The 21,071-nt window shown below is 44.0% G+C and overlaps 1 protein-coding gene across 13 annotated transcripts in view; it reads right to left on the bottom strand.

Annotated features, from left to right (window-relative positions):
- LOC109903788 (ubiquitin-associated protein 2-like) overlaps positions 1-21,071 on the bottom strand; it is a 52,831-nt gene that overhangs the window by 14,664 nt on the left and 17,096 nt on the right. For 10 of the 13 annotated variants that reach the window (XM_020500732.2, XM_020500731.2, XM_020500733.2 and 7 more), the window contains exons 4-15: positions 20,827-20,937; positions 20,457-20,631; positions 20,106-20,201; positions 19,353-19,407; positions 17,787-17,831; positions 16,607-16,713; positions 15,077-15,139; positions 14,932-14,984; positions 7,639-7,724; positions 5,799-5,967; positions 648-849; positions 86-387 (exon numbers count right to left, since the gene is read on the bottom strand). In XM_020500732.2, the coding sequence (XP_020356321.2) occupies positions 86-387; positions 648-849; positions 5,799-5,967; positions 7,639-7,724; positions 14,932-14,984; positions 15,077-15,139; positions 16,607-16,713; positions 17,787-17,831; positions 19,353-19,407; positions 20,106-20,201; positions 20,457-20,631; positions 20,827-20,937 (1,464 nt within the window). The remainder of the gene's footprint in view (positions 1-85; positions 388-647; positions 850-5,798; positions 5,968-7,638; positions 7,725-14,931; positions 14,985-15,076; positions 15,140-16,606; positions 16,714-17,786; positions 17,832-19,352; positions 19,408-20,105; positions 20,202-20,456; positions 20,632-20,826; positions 20,938-21,071) is intronic. The other 3 variants (XM_031788471.1, XM_020500735.2, XM_031788473.1) reach the window with 1 other exon arrangement.

Genomic DNA, 21,071 nt, shown 5'->3' with positions numbered 1-21,071 from the left:
TTTTACCTATCGAAAATAATTAGAAATTAGGCGCAGCATGACCAGCCATTTTACATTGTCCTTATATCAGTGTTGAGCTGTTAACCTTGGTGGTGATGGAGGTCCTCTTCTTCTGTTGCTTGAGCTTGTGCTGCTGCAGTGGCAGAGGGCTGGAACCCTGAACATCCGATGAGTCAGGGGACACCTGGTGCCCCAAGGGGGGCACCACCATCTTGGGGAGGACAGACACAGGGGGCGCCATGTGGGACGAGGGGCTGCTCTGTGAGGGCAGGGAGGAGGAAACTGAGGAAGGGGGGAGGAAAGCGTCCAACACGGAGGTGGTGGGCTGGTAGGGATGGCGCTTGGTGAAGGGGCTGTGGACCGGAGGCTCTGGCTGGGCCTTGATGTCTGGGGGGAGATAGGATGGGAGAAAGGAATATAGGGGCTGCACCTGACCGCTATAAAACATCCAATTCTGAAACATGCATAAGGGCATTTAAGATGTCTTCTCTTCATAACTTGTCATGTAGGCATTTTTCAAAATCTCTGTAAACCCAAGTTAGTCTAGCCACTATGTACACCCCCTGCTTTACTTAACCATACCAACTGTCCAACTGTCCCTATATATATATATATATATATATATATATATATATATCTCCTCTTACCATAGTGGCCCAGCTCTGCGGAGTTGGTGTCCCAGGAAGAAGGGGTGGGGTTGGGCTGTCCTGTCTGGGACTGCTGGGCAGCCAGCTGGGCCAAAGCTTGTGCAGTCTTAAACTGCTCCAAGAACTGGGAGCCGCTGGTCGTCCCTGTGCTGCCTCCTTTAGGGTCCCCCACCTCCCCAAAGCCCTTACGCAGCATGTTCACCTGCAATGGGAACAAAAGAGGAACTGAAATCCTGCAAGTTTCAGGAATGAGCGTCGAACAGAATATAACAGCTGTACTGGTTTATTGCTAGAACTAGTGTTGTCACGATACCAACATTTTACTAACGAGGAAATGCAAAGTGCCACTGACACGGCCTGCAACAAAAACATGCGGCCTCTCCTTCACTGCAGCCGAGGTGAGTAAAACATTTAAACGTGTTAACCCTCGCAGGGCTGCAGGCCCAGACGGCATCCCCAGCCACGCCCTCAGAGCATGCGCAGACCAGCTGGCTGGTGTGTTTACGGACATATTCAATCAATCCCTATCCCAGTCTGCGGTTCCCACATGCTTCAAGAGGGCCACCATTGTTCCTGTACCCAAGAAAGCTAAGGTAACTGAGCTAAACGACTACCGCCCCGTAGTACTCACTTCCGTCATCATGAAGTGCTTTGAGAGACTAGTCAAGGACCATATCACCTCCACCCTACCTGACACCCTAGACCCACTCCAATTTGCTTACCGCCCAAATAGGTCCACAGACGATGCAATCTCAACCACACTGCCCTAACCCATCTGGACAAGAGAATGAGAGACACCTGTGAGAATGCTGTTCATCGACTACAACTCGGCATTTAACATCATAGTACCCTGCAAACTCGTCATCAAGCTCGAGACCCTGGGTCTCGACCCCGCCCTGTGCAACTGGGTACTGGACTTCCTGACGGGCCGTCCCCAGGTGGTGAGGGTAGGCAACAACATCTCCACCCCGCTGATCCTCAACACTGGGGCCCCACAAGGGTGCGTTCTGAGCCCTCTCCTGTACTCCCTGTTCACCCACGACTGCGTGGCCACGCACACCTCCAACTCAATCATCAAGTTTGCGGACGACAACAGTGGTAGGCTTGATTACCAACAACGACGAGACTGCCTACAGGGAGGAGGTGAGGGCCCTCGGAGTGTGGTGTCAGGAAAATAACCTCACACTCAACGTCAACAAAACTAAGGAGATGATTGTGGACTTCAGGAAACAGCAGAGGGAACACCCCCCTATCCACATCGATGGAACAGTAGTGGAGAGGGTAGTAAGTTTTAAGTTCCTCGGCATACACATCACAGACAAACTGAATTGGTCCACCCACACAGACAGCATCGTGAAGAAGGCGCAGCAGCGCCTCTTCAACCTCAGGAGGCTTGTCACCAAAAGCACTCAAACTTCTACAGATCACAATCGAGAGCATCCTGGTGGGCTGTATCACCGCCTGGTACGGCAACTGCTCCGCCCACAACCGTAAGGCTGTCCAGAGGGTAGTGAGGTCTGCACAACGCATCACCGGGGGCAAACTACCTGCCCTCCAGGACACCTACACCACCCGATGTTACAGGAAGGCCATAAAGATCCTCAAGGACAACAACCACCCGAGCCACTGCCTGTTCACCCCGCTATCATCCAGAAGGCGAGGTCAGTACAGGTGCATCAAAGCTGGGACCGAGAGACTGAAAAACAGCTTCTATCTCAAGGCCATCAGACTGTTAAACAGCCACCACTAACATCGAGTGGCTGCTGCCATCACACTGACGCAACTCCAGGCACTTTAATAATGGGAATTGACAATGCTACCTAATATAATGTTTACATACCCTACATTATTCATCTCATATGTATACGTATATACTGTACTCTATCATCTACTGCATCTTTATGTAATACATGCATCACTAGCCACTTTAACTATGCCACTTGGTTTACATACTCATCTCATATGTATATACTGTACTCAATACCATCTACTGTATCTTGCCAATGCCGCTCTGTACCATCACTCATTCATATATCTTTATGTACATATTCTTTATCCCCCTACACTTGTGTGTATAAGACAGTAGTTTTGGAATTGTTAGATTACTTGCTGGTTATTACTGCATTGTCGGAACCAGAAGCACAAGCATTTCGCTACACTCGCATTAACATCCGCTAACCATGTGAATGTGACAAATAAAATTTGATTAGACATTCGTAAGGTTGTGGCAGTGATGGACTGAAGATGGCGGTGTAAAATGAGTTATGCAAAATCACAATATTCATTATCTCTAAAACGGACTAAATAGTAGCACTACACCGATGTATTTAATTGTGGGCAATAACATTCAAGCTGAATAATAACAGCAAAAAACACAAGGCCAGAGAAGTTAATTGATAACTATTACAAATACAGTCAAGGCCAAAACATGTCGGAAAGGAACCGGGACGAAAAATGGAGAACCCAACTCCAAGACAATGCTACAAGATTCCTCGACAGACAGATAACAGCTTACAGATGGTAGGCAATTACAGTCACCAAAGAGGCCTTTCTACTGACTCTGGAAAAACACCAAAAGGAAAGATGCCCAGGGTCCATGCTCATCTGCGTGAACGTGCTTAAGGCATGCTGCGAGGAGGCATGAGAACTGCATATGTGACCATGGCAATCTGTACTGTGAGACGCCTAAGACAGCGCTACAGGGAGACAGGACAGACAGCTGATCGTCCTCGCAGAGGCAGACCACGTGCAACACCTGCACAGGATCTGTACAGCCGAACATCACACCTGCGGGACAGGTACAGGATGGCATTAACAGCCCGAGTTACACCAGGAATGCACAATCCCTCCATCAGTGCTCAGACTGTCCGCAATAAGCTGAGAGGCGCTGGACTGAGGATTGTAGGCCTGTTGTAAGGCAGGTCCTCACCAGACATCACCGGCAATAACATTGCCTATGGGCACAAACCCACCGTCACTGGACCAGACTGGACTGGCAAAAGTGGTCTTCTCTGACAATTCACGGTTCCGTCTCACCCGGGGTGATGGTTGGATTCGCGTTTATCGTCGAAGGAATGAGCGTTACACCGAGGCCTGTACTCTGGAGCAGGATCAATTTGGAGGTGGAGGGTCCGTCATGGCCTGGGGCAGTGTGTCACAGTATCATCGGACTGAGCTTGTCATTGCAGGCATTCTCAACACTGTGCATAACAGGGAAGACAACCTCCTCCCTCAAGTGGTACCCTTCCTGCAGGCTCACTCTGACATGACCCTCCAGCATGACAATGCCACCATACTGCTCGTTCTGTGTGCGATTTCCTGCAAGACAGGAATGTCAGTGTTCTGCCATGGCGGGCGAAGAGCCCGGATCTCAATCACATCGAGCATGTCTGGGACCTGTTGGATTGGAGGGTGAGGGCTAGGGCCATTCCACCCAGAAATGTCTGGGAACTTGCAGGTGCCTTGGTGGAAGAGTGGGGTAACATCTCACAGCAAGAACTGGCAAATCTGGTACAGTCCATGAGGTGGAGATGCACTGCAGTACTTAAAATGCAGCTCGTGGACACACCAGATACTGACTTACTTTTGATTTTGACCCCCCCCCCCTCCCCTTTGTTCAGGGACACATTATTCCACTTCTGTTAGACAAACTGAACAAGTTCCACAGACATGTGACTATGTCTTGTTATATTCATACAAATATTAACACGTTAAGTTTGCAGTGATAGGACGTTTTTTTGATAGAACTGGAAATGATGCAGACAATTACATTGATGGAAACCACAATATATCTGCAATAGTAAAGCTGATCTACCGCCTAAAAAAATGAAACACTTCACATACCAGGCCAAGTGATACCGAGTAGTATTGCCATAGCACGTGGAGATTTGAAGTGGCCTAGCATCCTGTTTGCGCGTTCCCCCGTTTTCTAAACGTTATGTGCTACACAAAAAACTTGTCACTGATATTCACACGTCTACTCATAGAATTGAACTTCACACTGTATAATAGAATACATCATAGAAATGCTGCTTTACTCATATTTGTAAATGCCTACCTGTGATATGGCTAGAGGAATGAGGGGAAGGGATATACATGCATAATGATCTGCATGTCATTGTGGCAGTAAGGGGAAAACACTGCATGAAACCTTTACTCTTCAGTAAACAAACCCACAGACTCACTCACACACACTGTTCACAACTTTAAAAAACAGGTATCAGAAAAAAAAAAATCTAGTTTAGGCTTACATTAGGCCTATATGAATCCTACCTTTGAAGCACATCTAATTAGTGAAGCAGACAGTTTTCCTTTCTTCAGCCAATCAAATCTGCTTAGACCTACTGCAGGTTAGCTAGGAACATAACTTTCATGATCAAACCAATAATTACCAAAAACAGGATTATTTAAAAACAGCCTGCGACATGGTTTTTGAAGTTACATAAAAAGCGTGCGAAATAAATAAGTGTTGATAATAAGGGTCCTTTATTTTTACAGTTTGAGCTAGAGACAAGCCGTTATCTTTGCTGTAAAGCTGCAAGTATGCCTGTCACACTTTTGTCCTCCCTGGCACGCCAAGGCCGCGTGACAGCGTACTTGCAAAGCCTACTAAAACTGGCCTGTACTCTTGGTAATGTCAGAGAAGAAATTACACAAAGCATTAACTTTGCTCGCTCTGCACGCTGCTCTAATGTATCAAATACACAAATGTAACAGAAGACTCAGTGACTGCTTCCCCGCTCACCATCCCGGCTAAATTAGAGTTGAAAAACTGATTGAGGAACAGATGTGCAGGAAGAGAGGACGGGGAGAAGCAGGTGAGTGATGGCTGGAAGAGGATGCTGGATGGCTGATTACAGCTCCCACACGTGATATCATATGCGTGTAAGTGAAGTGGATATTACTGGACCTGCGCATACAAGACCTCGTGGCTTTTTCTTAAAATGTAACTAAATTTATAAACAAAACTGACCTCATTAACATTTTAAAACAGGTGTTCTTTGGATTGGTAGGGCTGGAAAATGTTGGTGGTATCATACGAAACTACAAAAATATATTTAAAAAAATTGGTATCATAACATTTTGGTACAATACTTTAGTCACTAAAACTGTAGAATAGGGCGAAGGCAGTTGTGTGTCCTGTGGGCTCACCATGCTGTGCTGGGTGTAGGAGGTGCTGCTGGAGGTGGTTTGAGACAGCGGCTGCTTGGAGTTGCTGAACACAAGTGACTGAGGGAGGGAGGGGGGCTGGCTGGCCTCTATGGGGCCCGGGGCCTCAGAGGATGGGGAAGTCTTCCCCAGCAGCACTGCCAGGTCAATCCTGCAGGGGACAGAGGTCAGAGTTAGTAATTAGCCTTGTCCGAGCCAGAACAGCCCATAGAGCAGGAGCCCATCTCCTGCTTCTGTAGCGTGAGGCAGCTTTATGTACAAGTACAACACCTAGACAGGACACTAGCCTATCACAGGGTCTGAGAAATGGATGTTGTTCTGACTCACGTTAGCTAATTGATTGGAAATGTGATAGTACGTTTTGGGGTGGATGAAACATAATACAGAGCTGAAAATCGTAGTCAACACCATAAGTGCTTGAATTACAAATTTGAATGTTCTACACTCTGTAAAGGTGAAAAAACATTGGATATTTGACTAGACTGCAGAGTTTGGTGATGTTGAAGACAAGTGTTTTACATGGACATGAGTCAGGATACACAACACATGGCTTTCAGTGAGTGGAAAAGTGGTTGCATGTATATGGGTCTTCCTATAAACTAAGGTTTCTTACGCGGGACAACTTGTTACATTACATCATTGATAATAATCTGCCAATTTTTTTTACGTGATTGCATTAAGATTTAAGAGGGGAACGTCGCTATATTCAATACAATTCACGAGTCAATTTAAAACCTGTTTAACGCTTCATCATGGTGGTGTCTTGACAGAGCTGTTCAAATTGTGAAAAAAAAAAAAACACTTCTGTCATTGCATTTATGGCAGTCTAAGTTGTCGTTATAATACAAACTGAACAAAAATATAAAAAGCAACACGTAAAGTGTTGGTCCCATGTCTCATGAGGTGAAATAAAAGATCCCTGAAATGTATATGTTTACAACCCTGTTTGTGAGTACTTCTTTGCCAAGATATTCCATCCACCTGACAGGTGTGGCATATATTAAACGGCATAATTACGACACAGGTGCAACTTGTGCTGGGGACAATAAAAGGCCACTAAAAATGTGCAGTTTTGTCACAATGCTACAGATGTCTAAACTATTGAGGGAGTGTGCAATTGGCATGCTGACTCTAGGATTGTCCCAGAGCTGTTGCCAGAGTATTGAATGTTAATTTCTCTACCATAAACTTCCTTTATCGTTTTAGATTTAGCAGTATGTCCCACTGGCCTCACAACCGCAGAGCACGTGTACGGCGTCGTGTGGGCGAGCGATTTGCTGATGTCAACGTTGTGAACAGAGTGCCCTATGGTGGCAGTGGGGTTATGGTATGGGCAGGCATAAGCCACAAACAACGAACACAACTGCATTTTATCTACGGTAATTTGAATGCAGAGATACCGTGACAAGCTCCTGAGGCCCATTGTCTCAGTTCTTCCATGGCCTGCATACTCATACATATCACCCATTGAGCATGTTTGGGATGCTCTGGATCGACATGTATGACAGCGTGTTCCAGTTCCTGCCCATATCCAGCAACCTCGCATAGCCATTGAAAAGGAGTGGGACAACATTCAACAGCCTGATCAACTCTGCGAAGGAGATGTGGCGTACTGCATGAAGCAAATGGTGGTCACACTAGATACTGACTGATACTTTTCTGATCCAAACTTATTTTTTTAAAGCCATCTGTGACTAACAGACGCATATCAGTGTTCCCAGTCATGTGAAATCCAGAGATTAGGGCCTAACACATTTATTTCAATCGACTGATTTCCTGTGAATGGCTGTGGGTGTGTGCATTACGCATCAGGCCCACCCACCTCTGTCCTGCAGTGATGGTGACATTCTCCTGGGGGAGTGGCATGGAGACCACACTGGAGGCTGTGAAGATCTTGGTCTCTGACAGCTAGAAGAGAAAGAGAGCAAGATGAGCGATTGAAATATATATTAAAAAAACAGAAAAATCAAATAGACAAACTCTCGTATCTGTTAGGTGTGTGACCTATTCCGATAAGGGTAACTAGTGGAGCACAAATACCAATAGAAACTAGGCCTAGATTTCTGTTAATCTTCTCTTGACATTTATACTTACTTTCACACACACACCAGCTTGCTGAGCGGGCCCTAGGAGAGCCAGCAACTTGTGTAAGGTGCGAGTAGTTAAATTCTTCCACACAATATTTTATATTCATTTACAGACCATTTTACATTTTATTTAGTGTATAGACAGACGGACTGTAGAGGTCCGGACTAACAAATTTGCTTTCTGATTGTAGAGAAAAATGAGCGGGTGCGAGACTTAGAAAAAAATGCCCATCTGACGCCATCGGGAATTTATCAGCATCCATATGTGGTCTTAGCAAATTGTCTGACCTGCTGTATAACTATGCTCAATCTGAATTACTGATTGTGATTTTAAATCTAGATTGGTTATTGCTAGTATCGGATGGGCTGAAAGATATGTACTGACCTAAATCTAACTCGCCTAAACACTGAAAAATCCTCTTAGATATTATTCTAACAAAATCTCAAATTTACAGACAATTGGATATTTGCCAATGAGATTAGTGACCATTGTCCCATTGCACATAAGATACTTTTTATGCAGTTTTTTTTATGTCTGAGCTGGGGTTAAGTGACTGAGGGATTGTCAGCTAGCATCGACTCAGATCATGCCCATAATTGTTTTATTTCCCTGTTTAACTCTGTTGCGCATAAACATGTCAAAAAAACAACTAAGGGTTAAAGATGGAATCCTAGGTTAACACATGAATTGTGATAACATCATTTTGTTCACCAGACCTAGAATACCTCATGCCGACCGTATTACCTCCCAAGAGAATTCGCTTCGGTTATAGTTACAGCCGTGTATATTCCCCCTCAAGCCAATACCATGAAGGCCCTCAAACAACTTCATGCAAAATGGAAACCACATATCCTGAGGCAGCATTTATTGTAGCTAGGGATTGAAGCAAAGCAAATTTGAGGAAAAAGAATGCCAAAATTCTAACACATTGACTGTAGTACTCACACTAGAAAAACATTGGACCACTGCTACTCAACTTTTCAAAATGTCTACAAGTCCCTCCCTTCGGCAAATCTGACCACGAGTCCATTTTGCTCCTCCCTTCCTATAGGCAGAAAATCAAACAGGAAATACCCATGCTAAAGTCTATTCAACTCTGATCTGACCAATCGGAATCCACGCTTCAAGATTGTTTTGATCACGCAGACTGGGATATGTTCTGGGTAGCCTCCGAGAATAACATTGACTTAATACTTTGATACGGTGACCGTTCATCAGGAAGTGCATTGGAGAAGTTGTACCCAGTGTGAATTAAAACCTACCCAAAACAGAAACCATGGCCAAATGGTAGCAAAACTGAATTCTTGTGTAATTATTCCCTCCATATGGGAATCAAACATGCAAAACATCAGTACAGAGACAAAGTGGAGTCGCAATTCAACAGCTCAGACATGAGATGTATGTGGCAGGGTCGACAGACAGACTACAAAATGAAAAACCAGCCTGCTTTGATAACCGCTACTACCAAGGACTGTGGGCTCTCCTCCGTGGCTGACATGAGTAAGACATTTAAGGGCGTAAACCCTCGTAAGGCTGCCGGCCCAGACGGCATTCCTAGCCTCATCCTCAGAGCATGCGTAGACCAGCTGGCTGGGAGTGTTTCATAATCAATCTCTCCCTATTCCAGTCTGCTGTTCCCACTTCCACCATTGTTCCTGTACCAAAGAAAGCAAATGTAACGGAACTAAAATTACTATCGCCCCATAGCACTCACTTCTGTCATCATGAAGTGCTTTGAGAGGCTATTCAAGGATCATACTACCTCTACCGTACATGACACCTTAGACCCACTTCAATTTGCTTACTGCCCCAAGAGCCACAGATGATGCAATCGCCATCGCACTGTTCGATCCAATCTGGACAAGAGGAATACCCATGTAAGAATACTGTTCATTGAATATAGCTCAGCATTCAACATCATAGTACCCTCCAAGATCATCACTAGGCTCGGGGCCCTGGGTCTGAACCCGGCCGTGTGCAACTGGGACTTCGTGACAGGCCGCACCCAGGTGTTGAAGCTTGTTTCCAACCTTCAAGTTTCTCGGCGTACACATCACTGATATGAAATGGTCCACCCACACAGACAATGTGGTGAAGGCAGTGCAACAGCCAACACGAAGAGGCTGAAAATTTGACTTGACCCCTAAAAACTTTTATAGGTGCACAATTGAGAGCATCCTGTCGGGCTCTACCACTACCTTGCACGGCAACTGCACCCCCTAACACTGCAGGACTCTCGAGAGGGTGGTGCGATCTGAACCAACGCATCACCAGGGGCACATGCCTCACCTCCAGGAAACCTACAGCACCCAATGTCGCAAAACCATCACAGAAGGACATCAACCACGCGAACCACAGCCTATTCACCCCACTATCATCTAGGTGCATCAAAGCTGGGACCGGGAGACTGAAACACAGCAGGCTGTTAAACAGCCATCACTAGCCAGCTTCCACCCGGTTATGTAACCCTGCACCTTACAGACTGCTGCCGTACATATACAGACTTGGAATCACTGGCCCCTTTAATAACGGATCACTAGTCACGTTAATGTTTAAATACTGCTTTACTCGTCTCATATGTATATACTGTATTCTATTCTACTGTATTTTAGTCAATGCCACTCCAACATTCCTCAATCTAAAATGTATGTTTCTTAATTCCCTTTTACTTTCAGATGTGTGTTGTGAACTGTTACATACTACTGCACTGTTGGAGCTAGGAACACAAGCATTTCACTACACCCACAATAACATCTGCTAAATATGTGTATGTAACCAATACCAATAATTGTATTTTTCTGAGAAATTACAGAAAATATTTCGCTAAGGCTAGATTGCCAGTCCTTGAGACGTTTGAGAAATATATGTTATCCCTGAATAAAAAAGCTAAATTAACACATTTATTGAATTACGTATCAGAGTGGTAGTAATCCAGACAACTTCCAGAAAGTGGTCAAATCTTTGAAACAAAACTCACCCCCCATAGCCCTGGCAGGATCTGAATTGTTTTATGCTTTCAATAACCCTTTCGCTTCAGCTAGCCACCTGTTTGAAAGGATAATCTCTGAAAATTAATCTCATCCCACTAGAGGGAGTCCTTTAGTTACCTCAGAACAGATTGTAGAGAAGATGATGCACAGACACATACTTTATTTTCATTTGAACCCCTTGAGGTCTATGATGTGCTAAGAGCATTGCTAAAAACACAGGGGCTGGTTCACTTGATCCCTTCCTACTGCAGCCCTCTGCCCCACTTATTGCAACCCCTGACCTATATTTTTAATTTGACAAACGTTTCTGGTGTTGTCCACCAGAAACGATCTGGAAAGCGGCACGTCCTCCCCCTACATAGACATACTTCTGACTTAACTGCCATTCCATTTCCAAATGATCTTGCTTTCCAATGTTTAAGAATCGCTTACTACCTTTCAGCTAAGAACTTTAAATTCACTATATTCCTAATGTGCACCAATCTGGTTTTAGACCCGTTTCAGCTGCTATGGTTGTTTAAGATGAGTTCAAATCAAAGGAACAGTATGCATTAAGTACTGCAGTGCATCTCCTCCTCATGGACTGCACCAGATTTTCCAGTCCTGCAAGGCACCTGCATGTTCCCGGACATTTATGGGGGGGAATGGCCCTAGCCCTCCGATCCAAAAAGTCCCAGATGTGCTCAATGGAATTGAGATCCAGTCTCTTCGCTGGGCCATGGCAGAACACTGACATTCATGTCTTGCAGGAAATCACGCACAGAACGAGCAGTATGGCTAGTGGCATTGTCATGCTGGAGGGTCATGTTAGTATGAGCCTTCAGGAAGGGTACCACATGAGGCAGGAGGTCTTCCCTGTAATGCAGTGTTGAGATTGCCTGTAATGACAAGCTCAGTCCGACAATGCTGTGACACCACCCCAGGCCATGACGGACCCTCCACCTCGAGCCCGCTCCAGAGTATAGACCTCGGAGTAACGCTCATTCCTTCGAAAATAAACACGAATCAGATCATCACCCGTGGTGAGATAAAACCGCAACTAGTCAGTGAAGAGCCCATTTTGCCAGTCCTGTCTGGTCCAGCGACGGTGGGTTTGTGCCCACAGGCATCGTTGTTGCTGGTGAGGTCTGGTGAGGACCTGCCTTACAACAGGCCTACAAGCCCTCAGTCCATCCTCCATCAGTCTGAGCACTGATGGAGGGATTGTGTATTCCTGGTGTAACTCAGGCAGTTGTCGTTGCCATCCTGTACCTGTCCGCAGGTGTGATGTTCGGATGTACAGATCCTGTGCAGGTGTGGTTACAAGTGGGCTGCCACTGCGAGGGCGATCAGCTGTCCATCCTGTCTCAGGCGTCTCAGTACGGACATTGCAATATATTGCCGTGGCCACATCGGCAGTCCTCATGCCTCCTTGCAGCATGCCTAAGGCATGTTCACGCAGATGAGCAGGGAATCCTGGGCATCCTTTTTTGTGTGTGTTTTTCAGAGTCAGTAGAACGGCGTCTTTGGTGTCCTACGTTTTCAGGACTGTGACCTTAATTTCCTACCGTCTGTAAGTTGTTAGTGTCTTAACGACCGTTCCATAGGTGCATGTTCATTAATTGTTTATGGTTCATTGAACTGTTTAAACTCTTTACAATGAAGTTCTGTGACGTTATTTGGATTTTTACCAATTCTTTGAAAGATAGGGTCCTGAAAAAGGGACGTTTCTTTGACGAGTTTAGAAAGCCCTGGTTGGTTTAACGTAATGGGGATAAGACTGAATACATTATGTTCTCTGGTTCTCGCAAGAACGTTTCAGGTGGACTACATATTTATTAATTGGATGGATCTTCCATTGATTGGGTTCCCGCCTACAAGTATCAGGGCATTTGGATTGATAGACTTAATGTTTTAAAAACATACGGATGAGCTAGTTAAAAAGCTAAGATTTAAAAAAGTGGGCTTTTTTAGAAATATATATCTTTCCTCTACCTATATAGCAAGAAGCAGATAATCAATAACTGGCAGGAAAGTTGACTATGGTGACACCATTTACCAGATTTCAGCAGCCACTACTCATAAACCTCTGGATGTGGTCTACCATAGCGCTATTCGTTTTATCCCCGGTGACAGTTTTTAATACTCACCACTGCATCCTGTACCAAAAGGGTGGCTGGTCCTCATTAAAGTCCCGTAAAATCAATTCATTACTCTTTGATTACGAAGCCATTAATACACAAGCTTCCAAATGACTTAACTTTGTTGCTAACATATAAAATGAGCTACCAAACCCACTCACAGGACTGGTTAACTCGAGGTCCCTCTGGTCTCAACCAATTAAGGTAGATCCTCCTTTAGTTTTAGTGCCCCCCACTGTTGTAATAACCTACAAAAGTCCTTGCATCTTGATTCCTTGGTTAAGGCAGTTTAGGACTCTGGTATTTAATGAATTCATTGAGGATTGCAGTTTGAGTGTATACCTGGGCGGTATGGCCAAAATATGGTATTTTGACAGTTCGACATGTTTTTGATTAATAAATGTTCTAAATTTGCTTATTTCAATGGGTCTTTCTCCGTTCAGATGGTTTTATACTGTTCAATTCGAATTCCAACCTAAAATAATTTCCTGCATTTCCATCCATTTCTGCTTTTCCTGCGCCCATTTGAGATAATTTCCACGATACGGGAAAAAATAACAGGCCTTATTTTTAACCAAATGTTGCAATTGCAATTTAGATCAAAATACATGTGTTGACTTTTGGAATCACGGAAATTGAATGATTATTATAATTCTATAGTTAGAATATAAATAGTGGGCACTTTGAATACAGTGTTTGACATGACAATGAATGAAAATGCCATGGATGAGTTGTGACAGGGTAGGAACCAAAGTGATGTTCAGTATTTCCTAGGGGATCCTATAATCTTCGGCTACATTAAATCTTTATTCATGCTTCATCTATTCCTCTGATTTAGAAGATACTGTTGCACAAACATGCTGAAGTAGTGGAGTAAGCTATTATTATTATTTTTTAAATGGACATTACACAGTGCATCACATTTAACAAACCAAACATAAAATACCGTTACAGAAGGTAAATTGAAAACCCTAACCGGTCCGTGCATAAATACTGGTATATAGTAAAATACGGCATACCACCCAGCCCTAATTGAGTGTAGTGTTTTATGGTTGAAATTGTGCGTTTTTTCCCACTCTTGTTTTTCCCATTCTTCCCATTCTTGTTTTGGGAAAGAGATCCTGGTCTCAATTAGGCTACAAGGCACTAAATACTGAAAAAAGTGTGGCATGGTGTTAGGGACAAATTCAATACAACACATTACGGAGTACCACTCTCCATATTTTCAAGCATAGTGGTGGCTGCATCATGTTATGGGTATGCATGTGATCATTAAGGACTGGGGTGTTTTTCCAGGATAAAAAAAGAAATGGCACTAAGCACATGCAAAATCCTACAGGAAATCCTGGTTCAGTCTGCTTGCCACCAGGCACTGGGGAGATTAATTCACTATTCAGTAGGTCAAGAACCTCAACACAAGGCTACATCTACACTGGAGTTGCTTACCAAGACAATGAATGTTCCTGAGTGGCTGAGATACAGTTTGGACTTAAATCTACACCAAGAACTGAACATGGTTGTCTAGCAATGATCAACAACCAATTTGACAAAGCTTGAAGAATTTTTAAAATAATTGTAAAAGAAATGTTGCACAATCCTGCTGTGGAAAACTCTTAGAGTTACCCAGAAAGACTCATCTATAATTGCTACCGAAGGAGTTCTACCAAGTATTGACTCAGGGGGATGAATACTTGTGAGATATTTCTGTATTTCCTTTTCAGGCTGTAACAGAAAGACTGAAATAAGTCAAGGTGTATGAATACTTTGAAGGTGCTATATGCAGAAACATACAATGTGACGTCATTATTTTTACATTCAAAAGATGAGATCTGTCAAAATAAGGAGTACATCAATAAGTCATACATCAAATAGGCACACCACCAAATCAATGAATAGGCATAGTAAAAATGTACTCACGTCCTCATTCCAGTCCTCAGTACCCCACTCTTCCGTCACACTCCTCCAGGCACCTATAGGAACGCAGAGATTTTTTTTATACTGAGTAATAGGTTTCAAACCAACCAGGCATCAAACAAAAAAAAGGATGGAGGTTCAATCTTACAAGGGGCAGAGTCAAACTTGGGTTGGTAATTTGTTCCCTCTCCTCCTGCAGAGTACTCAATCCCTACAAAAAGCAGAAGTGAAAGGTGAGACATGTAAGATTAGAGAGGTATACTGCGTACCGGGTTTGAGGCGTTAGCGAGTTGACCAAAGTTAACTGAGTTTAACTCGGGATAACCTGGACCATGAAAATAGCACACGTTTAAGCAAAGTACATTTCTATGACAAGGAATCCTTCAGAACTAACCTGCTCAAGGGCAGACTAACTTCATTTATTTAGAATGAAGCGTGAGCTGAGAGTTGAGCAATGAAATCAGATTCCCTCCACTTGTTAAGAATTTGTCATCATCCCCTTCATTTGAGAAAGACAGATTCAATATTTTATTACCCAAATGTTTTTTTATTTTAAAATAGCGTTAAAATAGTGTACCGGTACACGTATTCGTACCAAACAGTTTGATAAGGGGACTTTGGTTCAGCCTGTGAACCCAAATGAACACATAAAAAAGATACACCCCCTTTATAAGTCACAAGTGCGCAATTGACACTTGACACAGTGTCATGGTGCGTTCGTAACTAAGTGGAAATTTACCACATATGACATGAGAAAGATCCACTTGAACAGCCCTCAAACTGGTTATTACTTGTGGGAAACTAGGCTATCATCCACTCCTCCCACAAGGTGACCTCTGAAGTCACCTAAGGAAATGGCCTCCAGAAGAGCAGTATTGGCAGTTAATACAAAATATTTATAACAATCTATTAATGTGTTTTAACTAATTTGTTCACACATATAGCTGTACTTTTAGTTTATCGTTGACGCCAAATGGTTTCTCAACGAGTTCAAATCATATGAATGCATTCAACTTGATTTTACGACTTCACAACCATTTTGAAAGCTGAACATTGTGAATGGCCTGTAAATTTTCCCGCTGTACCAAAACGTGACCCGAAAACTGCATTTCATACAGAACCGTTACACCCCTATTAAAATACCTATCACATTACACATTTAGTAATGATAGAACCCACTTGAAACGTCACAGTAAAACTTGACTTAAATGATTTCATCGATAAGAGTGGGGAAAAGGTGCTTCTGCATTGATAAGTACACCAAAGACTATGAACAAAAAGTCATAAAATAAAGATGACACTTCTAAAAGCCTATTTCACACCATAGCCAGAATGGTCTCAATTAAGAGTTGAGTTCAACTAGCCACATGCACGCCCATTACAAGCCTGCTAGAGTTAGCAGTCTGAGCTGGAATGTTAAGCTAACTTCCACCTAACCCTTTGGTAAGCCAGCTGGGTTTTCCACCATCTTGCCTACACCTATCTTTCTGATTATTTTAGGATTACAGGAAGTGTAAAGGTTTTGTGTTTTTGGACTAGGCACTAGCTTGGTTTCTTAATGGTTCCTTCCTTTGGCTCTAGATAAACTAGATGGACTTTCCATCATCTTGCAGAGATATATGAAGGGTCTAGGCTGGGTGGTTTTGGACTGGGGCTGAGCAGTAGCTGGGCTCCTTACTGGGTCCTTCCTCTGGCTCCAGGTTTCCCGTGTTGTTCCAGGTGCTTCCCCCGCTGTAGCTCTCCTCTGTCTGGGTCGGCTCAGCGTAGTCCGCCGGGTTGAACGTTCTACAAAAGAGAAGAAGCCGTGGTTTTGAGCACAACCCCTTCCTATGAGTCTACCAACTGGAATATTTGACTGGGGTGAGATATACTGTAAAGGAGGAAGTAAGCAGCGAGATCGAGGAAGTGATCTGATGTGGAGCAGTTAGACAACATTCATCTGAGAAATCTCAGGATGACAGATTCAAAAATATTGGAGGACAACCAAGGAATGGGAAAATAATCCAGGCAAGTGCCTTATTTTTCCTCAACTCTTTCTCTGGCACGGTGCGGTGGCAAAAAACATAACGCCTTTCAACGCATCATTTCACAGCAACCCTTCAGAGACAATTATAGAAAAGCACGCATCCTTAAAATAACTATTCTCTTGCTTCTTTCAGGCTCAGGCACAAGTTGTACAGTGCAGTACAACCTAGTGCAGTACAGTAGACGGACTTCAGTCATTTTCAGGATCTGACTGGAATTCAGACTATTCATGTTTGACTAGCTCCCGGTGAGAACCAACGATAACAGGGGTGCTGTAGATTGGCAGGGAGGGACTTTTGATTGAACCACTGGTCACGCCCATTTAACAGAATTTAAATACTGTATCCCTGACATAGAACTATTAGAATAAGCTACTACTGTAGATTGTATTTTAGTTTAGCATGTGTAAATTCCCCAGTGTAGAGATGTACAGATTCAATTCTGATACTGCTACAGTGCTATTTGGGTTATTAATTGGATTCGTCCTGCCCTTCTTGATTTATTGCATCCTCCCTACACATTGATATTTGACTGCATTGTTAAGATAAGCATTTCAACACACCGCTATAACACCTGCCAAACTGTGTAAGCAACCAATAAACATTCATGTGATTACTTATGGGGCTTGGGTGAACAGGTTTACCCTCGATGTTCAATAGACAGCTGTCATTTAACCCCATATCGTGTTACCAGGGTGCACGACATTGGTTTCATCTGCCCTGATACCCTGTGTGTCTAGCTCCATCCTTCCCTCTCTCGTGGCATTTGGCAGAATGATCCCCCCAACAAATAGCAAGATTGACACACTGACACACCAGTGGCGGTGCACTCACCTCTCATCTCCTGAAAAATCATATCTGGGCCCCTTATCAATCTGGCTTTAGAGGAAAAACAACAGCAACGATTACAAGCAGCACAACGGGGACAGATGGGGATGCAGTGTGTGGTTTTAGACTTCATTATTTTACAGAGGAATGTAGGGAAATCACATGCATGGACAAGTCACTACACTCACACTTCTGCAACACACATCTGTCAACACTGCATTGTTGGGGCAGTGTCACTTTCTATAGGTGTAGTTGGTAGACTAAAAAAGGGGAACACATGGCTGCCAAACAAACACTCAAACTGAAGACTGTGTTCCATAAGTAACAATAATTGCATTATGATCAGAAGAGGAAGCACAGTTAAAACCAACAGAACACACTCATGCAAACACAGGCGCCCAAAGGCCACAAGAGCAGCAGCGGAAGCAACACATCTTAAGAGGGACATGTTGGGGACAACGCAACACAAACTGCCTGGCTGTCAGTCTATGTAAGCCTATGGCACTGGCTCACTCACTCTCCAGGTTAGTCACCATCAGAACAAGCCAAACTTGCGCACACATACACGCCGGCTGACTGGAGCCGTTCTGCCACAGCCAACGCATTGGCCCTCTCCTCTAACGTATCCCTATACACTGTAGAATAACATTAAAAGATAATTTCAACTTGTTAAAATGAAAGCACTGATGCAGTTGAAGTAGCCATTAAAACACAATTTTCGCATTTTATGATCAGTTAATCTTATGTTCCACAAACCAGGTGATTCAGACATAAAAATCACCATTAATTATGTCAAAGGGATGAAATTAACATGCAGGTTCATCTTTGAGGAAGCGTTTTAACCTGCTGCACCCCTGGGAAAGAGCCCACACTAGCAGCGCCCACTCACCTAAACCCCACAAAGCCTGGTCTTTGACAACCCTAGAAATAGTAGACGCATCTCACTGGAGCTTAAATGCTAGCCCTGACACCTAGGAGGAATTATATAGCAAACTATGTGTTAATTATAATTAAATACAAAGTGACATACAAGATAGAAATATGTCTAATGTAGAATGAATTTGATACTACTCATTATCAAAGCCGGTATAAAAGGTCTGTTTACAATCTAGTCACTGTGAGCCTCGTCAAAACAATCAAAAATATATTGTATATAAACATCTAGGGTGCTCAATGACCAGGATTGGGTAAGAGGCAATGCATACACAGACAGACAATACAAACACACAAACCGGTGCTCCATTCAACCCAAAAGGGAAAGACAAGGAACAAGAACACCATGTCAGAGACACCGAGAGCAGTACCCTATGTGCAACAGTCTCAATGCCTGCCCACCCGTTGAGTTACATGTATGTGTGGGGTCTACCAATATCAGATTTGAATGCAAATCCCATATTCACAGACAAGTGTACAGAGGTGGTCATATTGAGTTACATAAGGGTTTATGTACAGCCCATTTCAACTTGATTTGGCTGATGTATATTCTTAAAATGGGCCAGGTCCTGCTCTCTGGTGACTATGGCAAAAGGGAACAGACATTTTTCTCTGTGAGCAGCACAGGTGTTCACTTACCCCATGCCCTGCGCAGAAAACCGCCCCCCTCGCCTGCCTCGCTCCCGTTCTCCCCCTAGAGGAGGGACAGACAAGTTACACCATTGACCCAAAAATACTACAGAAAATAGAATGCATTGTCCCTTGAGGAACATTTGCCCTCTTGAATGCACATTAAAATGGTATTGAGCGCGCTACAGAGAACGCATGGCTCCATAATGCAACCGTTTAGCCGCATTTTGCGACCCTTTGACTTGGCTGAGTGTAAAACATTTAATTGGTCTAATTGGTGCAAGCTTCACATTGAGTGCATATAGGACTCAAGTTTACTGTTAGATTGGTAATACATGGCTATTAGCAGTAGGTATTATATTTAGTGTTAGCAATCTAACACGTGTTTTGAGTTTCTACTTCCTCAGGTAGTTGAATTAGCCCATGTGATATTAGTACACACATGTATGCAAAGCCAACAAGAAAAAAGTGATAATTTTAGAGCTCTATTTTGACAGTAACCAACTAATTGTCAACCCAACATTTATGACAATCACTAGAATAGGGTGCACATCAAAATATCTTGAATCATGCATTCTTGACAAAATCATGGACTGGTGGCACCAACTGAAAAGGTTAGTAGCACCAGGGTAAAAGGATCATCCGGAGCACTGGAATGCTATGACATCCGACACAGTAGGAGGGGGCATTAGCCTTAGTTTGTGTTGGGAACTTGTATCAGGAGTCCAACCAACAGCTCTTGCCAATGATCGAGGGACTTACCTCTTCCTCTGCCCCTCCCCCTGTGGCCTCGCTCTGTGCCCCTGCCTGCTATCCCAGCAGCCTTTCCTCCATCCAGACCATTCTCCTGTACACGGACTGAGAGGAGATGGCGAGCGCATTAGAGGTAGGGAAGAAAAACAGACGTGTGTGTGGAGTCAGAAATTACGTTTGAAGTTAGACATGTCTGTTCAGTCGCTACAATGGCAATTTTTATTCCAGAAATCTAAGGAGAGAATGTTGGTAGCACACACTGTCCCCTCCACAACAAGGGCAGGAGCTACAAAGAGCCTATTTGTATGCCAGTGTCACATCCCACGACCCTAAAGCAAAAGGCATGTGCTTTCTACTCACACTCTCGTCCCCTACTAGCCCCTCTACCCCTGCGTGGGGCTCCACCTCGACGACGTGCCACGTCCCTCTCTGCTACCCTCTCCCGGTTCTCCTTTCCTTCCTCTCCAGGCTCAGCATGGCCAGGCTCCTTCTGACCAGACACTCCTTTCTTCTTCCCCACCATCTCCCAAGAGTCCTGAGGAGAGAGGTGAGGTGACAGGGTTCAGTTTGATTATGTTAGGGGAGAATCTTAACTTCCGCTTAGTCTCCCACTGACATGAATGCATACCAAAGTGAAAATTCCACTTTCCCTGTAATGAGCTGGATGGGTAACTTGGTTTACTCCCTCCCTTTGCCAACAACTAAGCCCGGACACAAAGGCCAAACTCACAGTATCTGGGCTACCTTCCAGCAACACGTTGATGGCTCTGTTGACATCCCCGTTGCAGTCATGCAATGCAATCATAGACTCATCCTGGTCCTTGCCTGTGATGTCAATCAGCTGGACAGGGAAATGGATAAGAAACTTTGATGAGTATATTGCAACGTAGCCCTTTACCCTCATACGTGTTGAAAACGGCATATTTGGGCACTAATAAGCACTTGAAATTGGAACACAGTGGCTGTAAAGTAACA

The sequence above is a fragment of the Oncorhynchus kisutch genome, linkage group LG14 (genome assembly GCF_002021735.2).
Source record: "Oncorhynchus kisutch isolate 150728-3 linkage group LG14, Okis_V2, whole genome shotgun sequence".
Taxonomy (NCBI): domain Eukaryota; kingdom Metazoa; phylum Chordata; class Actinopteri; order Salmoniformes; family Salmonidae; genus Oncorhynchus; species Oncorhynchus kisutch.
The sequence above is the reverse complement of the archived record's forward strand: the minus strand, read 5'-3'. Positions and strand labels throughout refer to the sequence as shown.